Source organism: Coregonus clupeaformis, chromosome 12 (genome assembly GCF_020615455.1).
Source record: "Coregonus clupeaformis isolate EN_2021a chromosome 12, ASM2061545v1, whole genome shotgun sequence".
Taxonomy (NCBI): Eukaryota; Metazoa; Chordata; class Actinopteri; order Salmoniformes; family Salmonidae; genus Coregonus; species Coregonus clupeaformis.
Window position 1 is genome coordinate 49,757,611 of NC_059203.1, and position 11,645 is coordinate 49,769,255.

The 11,645-nt window shown below is 42.3% G+C and overlaps 1 protein-coding gene across 1 annotated transcript; it reads left to right on the top strand.

Moving 5' to 3' along the window:
* Positions 1–2,832: 2,832 nt before the first annotated feature.
* Positions 2,833–10,796, top strand: LOC121578712 (adenosine receptor A1-like). Its single transcript, XM_041893098.2, has 2 exons — positions 2,833–3,188; positions 8,541–10,796. The coding sequence occupies exons 1-2, from the start codon at positions 2,833–2,835 to the stop codon at positions 9,187–9,189; spliced, it is 1,005 nt and encodes a 334-aa protein (XP_041749032.1). The 3' UTR covers positions 9,190–10,796.
* The last annotated feature ends 849 nt before the right edge of the window (positions 10,797–11,645 follow it).

Here is an 11,645-nt window from a genome sequence, read left to right on the forward strand (position 1 = left end):
CTATTGCAGATTCAGTCTTCCCAGCCTGGTGCAGGTCTACAATTTTGTTTCTGGTGTCCTTTGACAGCTCTTTGGTCTTGGCCATAGTAGAGTTTGGAGTGTGACTTTTTGAGGTTGTGGACAGGTGTCTTTTATACTGATAACAAGTTCAAACAGGTGCCATTAATACAGGTAACGAGTTGAGGACAGAGGAGCCTCTTAAAGAAGAAGTTACAGGTCTGTGAGAGCCAGAAATCTTGCTTGTTTGTAGGTGACCAAATACTTATTTTCCACCATAATTTGCAAATAAATTCATTAAAAATCCTACAATGTGATTTTCTGGATTTTTTTCCCTCAATTTGTCTGTCATAGTTGACGTGTACCTATGATGAAAATTACAGGCCTCTCTCATCTTTTTAAGTGGGAGAACTTGCACAATTGGTGGCTGACTAAATACTTTTTTCCCCCACTGTACGTGACATCTGTATGGTAATAATAATTAATTTCATTTTGTAAAGTGGTTTCTTGCATCATACAGCACAATACAATGCAATTTACAGTCACCTATTTGGCCCATGGTGTTACAGACCAAGTAAAAAATTAAAATATCAAGGCCTTCATAATGTAAAAACTTTTTTAAAAAGTCTCATGCAATGTAGGCCTGCATTGAACACCACATATACTGTAGGCTATATCATAGAAATCAAAAGCTATTTCCATGTGAAAATGTTATGTGATTCGCTCCATTGGTTTTGTTGGTAGGCCTACATTATGCTCAAATAGCCACAATAGCCTATTGGCTACTGTGTAAAACTGTAAGGGTACAGCCTCAGTGTTCACTGTAAACGCGCGCCGGAAGTTGCACAAAATTCTCACAATGTTCAAGTTTCCGCTCACAAGACCTAAAATTTGCTCAGTGCCCCAAAACATTACAGGGAACATTGCCTGGGACCCTCTCTGCAGATGACGTACAGCACATGGGAAAAGTGATACCATCTCCAATACAAGTGAGATACTGTTGTGTCTGCTCACCAACACGCTAACGCACAGAGCACAGTCTGAGGTCGGAGGCAATGTTCCCCAAAAAAGTCCTGAGTCATCGGTTTCCTCAAAAAAAGGGAGTATAAAATGAATGTGTTTACAGGCAGACGTTGAAACTTCTGCTCTCCTTAATGGATTGCGAGGGGCCATCACAGAGATTGCTTCATTACTGCATCCTTTGAAGTGGCTGCCAACTGCCAGGACTTTCTGATTCAGAGATGAACATTGCCTTACTGTGGTTTAGGATAATTAAATGTTTTCGGCTATAGGCTTGCTTAGCCTCGAACGAACCATCCAGGCTCGCGAGATCAGGATGGTTCGTACGAGGCTTGCTGGCAGTCATCAAAATTCTGCAATGCCACTCCAATTCATTTCAATGCATATGATATGATGTTTCAATAAGTGAATGTTTTAATTGTGTGTGTCCCTTTTCTGGCTCCATGACTATTCTAGCAAAGAGCTGGTCCAGACTGTTTAAGTTGATGCAGCGAAGATACTGAATGAGGATTGATGTACAACTGGTGGGCTGTTAGCCTGTGTGAAGTTCAAGTAAAAAAATCACAGAAAAGGATGATGATGTTTTCAGATGATAAAAAGGAAGAAAATGTGTGTTGAAATGTATTAATGAGCATAAATGTGATACAATCACAATAATCTGCCTGCTGATATGGAATAACATAATGGAGTGGGTACTGTTAAGCACTAATGTACTATTCGAAACTTACTATCATTCTCACAAGTTAATTAGCTGGGGTATGAAATTAAACCATGGATTGCACCTGAATAACCACAAATCATAACTTGCACATTACTTAATTCTAATTCCTCCCATGTATCTTATGTATTGATGCTTTTCTGATTGAGAAATCAATATCAGCAGTGTAGGTTAGCCTTAAGACTGGGAAGCACTCCAGTCACACGAAAGATGATTCATTTATTAATTAATTCACCTTTAAGGCAAAAAGGCATGGTATAATATTTATCTATGGGGGATTTAAGGCATAGAAGTAAAAACATCACATCGCTTACAGAACATTTGGACACAGTGTACGGTCCATTAATTTATGCAAAGCTATTTGAGAGGATGACAGCGGTCTTGGTTAGCACAAATGCGTGGGGGGCAGAATGTTAGTTTGGTTCTTCACAAATCTTCTTGGGTAAGTGTCACGGTCCTGTCTGCAGTGCATCTCAGATGACAGAGTACTAAAAACTTAAGATGGCACCTTGGCACTCCAACTTTCATTTGATACCCTGTTAGCTTGAGTGGCACTGCCGAAAGCATCCAATCTCACAAATGCTTATTTTATAAGACCCACCTGTCAGACCACAGTCACAGCTCCCCTCTATAACACACACACAAACACACACACATACACACTTCTGATGGTATGTGAGGAGCTCGCTACTGTTCCAGAGGAGTGAAGGGAGGAGGTGGTGCTGCAGACTGCTGCAAAGAGAACGAGGCCCCTCCCTTGTTTCAGAGAGAGCCTCTCTCCAAGAGTGAGAGCAAGTGAGGAGAAGGAGGAGAGGAGGAGAGAAGCAGGGGATCAGCCTGTCAGCCAGTCAGTGTGGAGCTAAAAGAGGATGCTGGACATTCATCTCCCCAGATCCCCTCATTGACGAAGGGCCCACTCAGTCAATGCCAGGTCAGCGACAACCCACACTTCTCTCAACAGCAGCAACTCAGAGGGAATACGCAGAATGGAAGAAGACACAATGAAATTAGTTGAATCCATAGGACCAATTGAAGAAAAACCTCTTAAACCATTTCCAATCTGAGGCAAGCAAAGGAGAGATCTGAAGACTTTTAAAATGTTTTCCTCTCCCGGTATCAAGCCACGGGAGCATGTGGACATGATGTACATCTCCATCGAGACAGCCATCGCCCTGGCCTCTGTGCTGGGCAACGTGCTGGTGGTGCTGGTGGTTTGTGTAAACCGCGCCCTGAGGGACACCACGTTCTGCTTTATCGTGTCTCTGGCGGTGGCCGATATTGCTGTGGGAGCCCTGGTCATCCCCCTGGCTATAGTGATCAGTCTGGGGCTGAAGACTCAGTTCTACACCTGCCTCTTCCTCTCCTGTCTGCTCCTCATCATCACCCAAGGCTCCATCCTGTCTCTAATGGCCATCGCCATCGACCGCTACCTCCGGGTCAAGATTCCCATCAAGTGAGTCCACCGTATAGCCACCAGTTGCATGCTATTTACTAAACAGTCTGAAAAACAACTGCCAAATTCATGACACAAAAATGTACTGTAACTGCATCAGATTAAATACACTCATCTTGTCTGCAGCACCACCTGTAATTAAATTACAGTATATTAGGGGTTTAAAACTTTTAATAGAGGATTGTCCATAATGAGATGGATTTTGCTTGAGGGCAACAAATTAAGTATTTTACTGTATTCCAAGTGAGGACCATTTTCTGTTAATTCTAATTACACATTGCCTTCAGAAAGTATTCACGCCACTTGACTTCCACATTTAGAATTTAAAATGGATTAAATTGAGATTTTGTTTCACTGGCCTACACACAATACCCCATAATGTCAAAGTGGAGTTATGTTTTTCGAAATTAATAAAGAATGAAAAGCTGAAAAGTCTTGAGTCAATAAGTATTCAACCCCTTTGTTATGGCAAGCCTAAATAAGTTCAGCAGTAAAAATGTGCTTAACAAGTCACATAATGAGTGTGTGTGCAATAATAGTGTTTAACATGATCTTTGAATGACTACCTCATCTCTGTATCCCACACACAATTATCTGTTAAGGTCCCTCAGTCGAGCAGTGAATTTCAAACACAGATTCAACCACAAAGACCAGGGAGGTTTTCCAATGCCTCACAAAGAAGGGCACCTATTGGTATGTGGTTAAAAATACAAAAAGCAGACATTTAATATCCCTTTGAGCATGGTGAAGTTATTAATTACACTTTGGATGGTGTATCAATACACCTAGTGACTACAAAGATACAGGCGTCCTTCCTAACTCAGTTGCTCAGGGATTTCACCATGAGGCCAATGGTGACTTTAAAACAGTTACAGAGAACTGAGGATGGATCAACAACATTGTAGTTACTCCACAATACTAACCTAAAAGACAGAGTGAAATGAAGGAAGCCCGTACAGATGAAGGAAGCTTTTACAGAATAATAAAAAAAAAAAACATGCATTCTGTTTGCAATAAGTAAAACTGTAAAAATATTGGCCAAAAAATGAACTTTATGTCCTGAATATAAAGCGTTATGTTTGGGGCAAATCCAACACAACACATCACTGAGTACCACTCTTCATATTTTCAAGCATGGTGGTGGCTGCATCATGTTATGGGTATGCTTGTCATCAGCAAGGACTAGGACGTTTTTTTTGGGATCAAAATAAACGGTACTAAGCACAGGCAAAATCGTAGAAGAAAACCTGGTTCAGACACTCAGAGACAAATTCACCTTTCAGCAAGACAATAACCTAAAACACAAGGCCAAATATACACTGGAGTTGCTTACCAAGATTACATGTAATGTTTCTGAGTGGCCTTGTTACAGTTTGGCTTGAAAATCTATGGGAAGTCTTGAAAATGTCTGTCTAGCAATGATCAACAACCAACTTGACAGAGCTTGAATAATTTTTTTAAGAATAATGTGCAAATATTGTACAATCCAGGTGTGCAAAGCTCTTAGAGACTTACCCAGAAAGACTCACAGATGTGATCGCTGCCAAAGGTGATTCTAACATGTATTGATTCAGGGGTGTGATTACTTATGTAAATTACATATTTACTTTCTGAAGGCACAAAGTTTTGAGAATGACACAAATACTAATTTTCACAAAGTCTGCTGCCTCAGTTTTGATGATGGCAATTTGCATATACTTCAGAATGTCATGAAGAGTGATCAGATGAATTGCAATTAATTGCAAAGTCCCTCTTTGCCATGAAAATGAACTTAATCCCCCCCAAAACATTTCCACTGCATTTCAGCCCTGCCACAAAAGAACCAGCTGCTATCATGTCAGTGATTCTCTCGTTAACACAGGTGAGAGGGTTGACGAGGACAAGGCTGGAGATCACTCTGTCATGCTGATTGAGTTAGAATAACAGACTGGAAGCTTTAAAAGGAGGGTGGTGCTTGAAATCATTGTTCTTCCTCTGTTAACCATGGTTACCTTCAAGGAAACACGTGCCGTCATCATTGCTTTGCACAAAAAGGGCTTCACAGGCAAGGATATTGCTGCTAGTAAGATTGCACCTAAATCAACCATTTATCGGATCATCAAGAACTTCAAGGAGAGAGGTTCAATTGTTGTGAAGAAGGCGTCAGGACGCCCAAGAAAGTCCAGCAAGCGCCAGGACCGTCTCCTAAAGTTGGTTCAGCTGCAGGATCGGGGCACCACCAGTGCAGAGCTTGCTCAGGAATGGCAGCAGGCAGGTGTGAGTGCATCTGCACACACAGTGAGGCAAAGACTTTTGGAGGATGGCCTGGTGTCAAGAAGGGCAGAAAAGAAGCCACTTCTCTCCAGGAAAAAATCAGGGACAGACTGATATTCTGCAAAAGGTACAGGGATTGGACTGCTGAGGACTGGGGTAAAGTCATTTTCTCTGATGAATCCCCTCTCCGATTGTTTGGGGCATTCGGAAAACACCTTGTCCGGAGAAGACAAGGTGAGCGCTACCATCAGTCCTGTGTCATGCCAACAGTAAAGCATCCTGAGACCATTCATGTGTGGGGTTGCTTCTCAGCCAAGGGAGTGGCTCACTCACAATTTTGCCTAAGAACACAGCCATGAATAAAGAATGGTACGAACAAATCCTTCGAGAGCAACTTCTCCCAACCATCCAAGAACAGTTTGGTGACGAACAATGCCTTTTCCAGCATGATGGAGCACCTTGCCATAAGGCAAAAGTGATAACTAAGTGGCTCGGGGAACAATATTTGTGTCATTTTCAAAACTTTTGACCACGATTGTATATGTGGACTTTTTTTTTTTTTAAAGCCTTGTTTGTATTGATGTGTGAGGGATACCAAGGGAGTATGCGGTAGCAATGTACACTATATATACAAAAGTATGTGGACACGCTTTCAAATGAGTGGATTCGGCTATTTCAGCCACACCCGTTGCTGACTTGTTTAAAATCGAGCACACAGCCATGCAATCTCCATAGACAAACATTGGCAGTAGAATGGCCTTACTGAAGAGCTCAGTGCCTGTCAACGTGTCACCGTCATAGGAAGCCACCTTTTCAACAAGTCAGTTCGTCAAATTTCGGCCCTGCTAGAGCTGTCCCGGTCAACTGTAAGTGCTGTTATTGTGAAGTGGAAACGTCTAAGAGCAACTCAGCCATGAAGTGGTAGGCCACACAAGCTCACAGAATGGGACGACCGAGTCCTGAAGCACATAGCGCATAAAAACTGTCTGTCCTCGTTGCAACACTCACTACTGACTTCCAAACTGCCTCTGGAAGCAACGTCAGCAGAACTGTTCATTAGGAGCTTCATGAAATTGATTTCCATGGCCAAGCAGCCGCAGACAAGCCTAAGATCACCATGCGCAATGCCAAGCGTCGGCTGGAGTGGTGTAAAGCTTGCCGCCATTGGACTCTGGAGCAGTGGAAACGCGTTCTCTGGAGTGATGAATCACATTTCACCCTCTGGCAGTCCGACGGATGAATCTGGGTTTGGCGGATGCCAGCAGAACGCTATCTACCCCAATGCATAGTGCCAACTGTAAAGTTTGGTGGAGGAGTAATAATGTTCTGGGGCTGTGTTTCATGGTTCGGGCTAGGCCCTTAGTTCCAGTGAAGGGAAATCTTAACGCTACAGCATACAATGACATTCTAGACGATTCTGTGCTTCCAACTTTGTGGCAACAGTTTGGGGAAGGCCCTTTCCTGTTTCAGCATGACAATGTCCCCGTGCACAAAGCGAGGTCCATACAGAAATGTTTTAACGAGATCGGTGTGGAAGAACTTGACTGGCCTGCACAGAGCCCTGACCTCAACCCCATCGAACACCTTTGGGATGAATTGGAACGCTGACTGCGAGCCAGGCCTAATCACCCAACATCAGTGCCCGACCTCACTAATTATCTTGTGGCTGAGTGGAAGCAAGTCCCTGCAGCAATGTTCCAACATCTATTGGAAAGCCTTCCCAGAAGAGTGGAGGCTGTTATAGCAGCAAAGTGGGACCAACTCCATATTAATGCCCATGATTTTGGAATGAGATGTTCGACAAGCAGGTATCCACATACTTTTGGTCATGTAGTGTATCTGAGGAGAATTTCTCTCAGACTGCTGGAAAGCCATATATCACCGCTTAGTTGAATAGAAATCAATGGGCCAGACATTGAAAGCTTTTAAGTATATTAAAATGTTCCTGTCCGTCCCAAGGAGTGATTTTTAAGGCTGTTTCGTTAGGCATTTTTGGCAGAGTTTTTGGTGAGTCTTATTTATTTTTAGTGTTATGTGGACAGGGGACCAACCCACTGGGTACACACTAGTTGAATCAACGTTGTTTCCATGTCATTTCAATTAAATTACGTTGAACCAATGTGGAATAGACGTTGATTTGACGTCTGTGCCCAGTGGGAACTTACTATTAAAGGGAACGGTTCTTTCATTTTGCTGTGTGATATAAAATGATCATACATTTTGTTTAAATTGTATTGGTTTCATAGTGCCACCTTTTATTTTCTCACATAAAAAATCGGGAAAGGAATGTAGACGCTTGCATTTGCTTAGCTCTCAGTATTTTGCATTCTAAAATCAATACGTGCCAAATAAAAATCCATATCTTTGTCCTGAGGAAATTTGGTGGCACTTTTTGAATCACCTTCAATGCATATATGAATGCATTGTGCTTCTGTCACAGAATAAGTTTGACACCCTGTTATCTTAAGTGGCACTTTCTATTTATTTCTATTTTTATTTAACCTTTATTTAACTAGGCAAGTCAGTTAAGAACAAATTCTTATTTACAATGACGGCCTACCAAAAGGCAAAAGGCCTCCTGCGGGGGCGGGGGCTGGGATTAAAAATAAAAATATAGGACCAAACACACATCACGACAAGAGAGACTCTACAACACTACATAAAGAGAGACCTATGACAACAACATAGCATGGCAGCAACACATGACAACAACATGGTAGCAACACAACATGGCAGCAGCACAACATGGTAGCAGCACAAATCATGGTACAAACATTATTGGGCACAGACAACAGCACAAAGGCAATAAGTAAATAGGGACAACAGTTTGACAGTCCATGAATTAATTTAATTCATAATGCTTTAAACCGAGATTGTGCATCATTGTTATTCATAACAGCTCATACTTTGCTACTTATAACAACATGTACTGTAAAAATGCATGCCTAATGTATCTATCAAGCATTTCACACAGGTGGCTTATGAAAAGGGTTTCTAGATATATCTAAGCTAAACTTTACCTCCAACTGTTTTGTATGTTGTATGTTTGACTGTATAGTTTTTCAAACCGACTTTGATCGTTCCTCTGGTCCTCTTCAGGTACAGCATCATCGTGACCCAGAACAGGGCATGGGTGGCAGTGTTCCTGTGCTGGCTCCTCTCTGCCCTGACCGGGCTGGTGCCAATGTTGGGCTGGCACAACGAGCACAGTCAAGGTAACCTCAGCACCACCAGCGATGACATAATAGTTTGCAAGTTTACCACGGTCATGCGCATGGACTACATGGTCTACTTCAACTTCTTCGGCTGGGTGGTGGTTCCTCTGACCATCATGATTGCGCTGTATGCTGAGATCTTCAGGGTGATCCGGAAGCAGCTCAACATGCGTGCCGAGGCCACCTGCGACACAAGCAAGTACTTGCACAAGGAGCTAAAGCTAGCCAAGTCCCTGGCGCTAGTCGTCTTCTTATTCGCTCTGTGCTGGCTGCCCCTGCATGTCATGAACTGCATCCTCTTCTTCTGCCCGGAGTGTGGGATGCCCAAGAGCGCCATGTACGTGGGCATCTTTATGTCCCATGTCAACTCTGCCGTCAACCCGCTGGTCTATGCCTTCCGGATACAGCGGTTCCGCGCCACGCTAGTCCAAATTGCCCGCCGCTGCATGCTGTGCAAACAAACGGAGACCAGCCCCTGCCCCAACCAGCCCAGCCCGCCACCCCTGTCTGAGAAAACTCCAGTCCACCCGTAGCCAGGACCTGCCCTGTTTCTATGCTTTTCCTGCAGAATAGTTGTGTCAAAGAAGTAGCCGTAGTGCAATAATGATTAGACTTGTGTAATGCAACGTGTGTGAGACATCCAGGATGAAGGAAACAGCATGTGGACTGCAGTCTATTTTGTAATGGCCCCCAATTAGTGGAATGAACGCAAAAGAAAGAGCACTTCACTGAATTATGGAAACTAAATCAATTTACATTTGAAATAGGCCCCTCCTGGGAAAGACAATCCAGGAAACAGGAAGACTTTAAATAAGAATTAGCCCAGCCCATATCTGTTATTTCACTCACTGACGCCAGCTGCAATTCATATTGAACAATTTGCTTTATAACGAGATCCTTGTCAAACTGCCCTGTAGCACACTAACACACCCTTGGACTCCTTCATACAAATGGCTTGCTTCTAAATTTGAATCATACAACAAACATGTATGCCTTCTGTGGTATTCTGTGTCAATCTGAGGTATGATATTTGGACCATTATTGTTTTTATGAAATTGTCTATGAAAATGATAATCCTCTTTCAGCTTTATTGCCAAGCTAGTGGTATGTATATTGTAACAAAAATAACGATTTACAAGAGTTGGTTCAATACTACTGTGAAATCCCATGAAGATCACTCAATATGCCTATTTCCGTTTTACAGTCAAGCTATTGTCCATCAAGATCCACAAAGGAAATGTTCTGTAAACCAAGCTCCAACGATTATTCTAAAGAAGAATGCTGTTTGCAGGTAAAAATGCTTTGTTTGAGAAGACAGATCTCTAGTATTTTCTACTGATCTTGGTTGTGCCATAATTTTCATAACACTGACAGGGTGTTGGAAAAGGCTCCGGGCATCTGAGTGAGCCCGATTTAATTCCAGAGTGAATTAATTACATGCAGTATATTATGGCTGTGTGATTTATACAACCCTGGAAAACCTTTATGCAAGCCATGCAAGCCTTTGTCAGTTCTGCTTTGTCATCAACTTGACCCTCACAAGGTACTTCTGTATAACTGATACACATGGGGGTAGGGGTAGGAAAGAGAGTCTAGGGATATTGTATTTGCATTAAAAGTTAATAAAAAATAATATCCTACTAATTACACACTAGCTAAATTGCTTGACAATCTGCTTCATCAGCATTGTTTTATATGGCTATCAGAGTATGGGATTTTTTGAGATTCTGATTTTACCTCCAAATGTTTCCTAAAAGTAGAGATACTGAAAGCATGCACTGTCCTTGTTTATTATGTACTTCTACATAATCTTTATTACAAAGTATAAACACATCTGTGACTGAGGAGCATGCCAAACGTGGGCAACCCACCACTTGGCAAAACACACCTCAGAAACCAATCAATCCTGAGCCCAAAGGTGGTTAGCACCTGACCCCACTGATACAGAGAGTGAAGTGGTGGACTCATGTAAAGAGATGGCTCAGATCCTGCATGGAACTGTTAGAAATGGACTGGACATGGGGGAGGTGACTGATGCAAGGGCTTGTGCAATTTGCTCCTGTCAATCATGCTGTCTGTGAAAGAGGAGACTAACCTGATTGACAAAAGCCAGTTTTCCATGTTCATTCTCTCTCTCTCTCTCTCTCTCTCTCTCTCTCTCTCTCTCTCTCTCTCTCTCTCTCTCTCACAAGCACTCCCCCGAACAAAATACAAATCTTCAGAAAGGACACTAGCAGTATTGGTGCTGTAAAACTAATCACCAGACAATCTGCATTTCTCTCCCTCTCTCGTTATTCTTTAGTTTTGTGAATGTTGAAATCTTGAAATCTTGACAGGATTTAGGGTGACGTGATTCATAGAATCGCCCAATGGAGGAAGTCTTAAAGAAATGGCGCAGGAAGACCCACGTGCTGCTTGGGGAGGTTATCTACAAAATGTGGTGGGTGTCAAACGTGCATAAGATTAAGGCGTTTTTGATCGACTTTGCCACATACCTGTTCACCCAGGATGAAGGGGAGGAGATGATTGAACTGTATGCCTATTGGACAGTATGATATCCTCATGATTACCTGAGGATCACCACACCAGACATTACGATTTGTCAGTAGGCCATTTTGCTTTGACAGAAATATTTGAAATGTGATTAATTGTTTTCTGTTTGTAAATCCTGTTTTTGTTTGTTACTGAATGTGTGCATCAAAATCAACTAGATGTACTCTGAATAATCATCTAAACTCTAAGATTGTCAATTACTCAATAAACTAAACTGTGTAATGAAAGTGTGCCTGCTGCCACCTGTAGCGGCAAAACCATAAAAGCTACCAACACCAATACAACTTTAAAGGTCAATTGCCCCTTAGAACCAACTTCTCTGGTTTTAAACAGCCTATGTCGCATAGATATTAGTCAGAAACATTAATTGTAGTGTCAAAATTGACTACCAAGTGTAAATAGGATAATTATGGTCATAAAGTCAGGCTCGTCCAAA

What these genes read in the sequence shown, in the direction of transcription:
- LOC121578712 (XM_041893098.2), top strand. Translation starts at nt 2,833, where the DNA reads ATGTTTTCCTCTCCCGGTATCAAGCCACGGGAGCATGTGGACATGATG. An exon ending in CGGGTCAAGATTCCCATCAA is followed by an intron (nt 3,189 to 8,540) that starts GTGAGTCCACCG and finishes GGTCCTCTTCAG; the next exon opens with GTACAGCATCATCGTGACCC.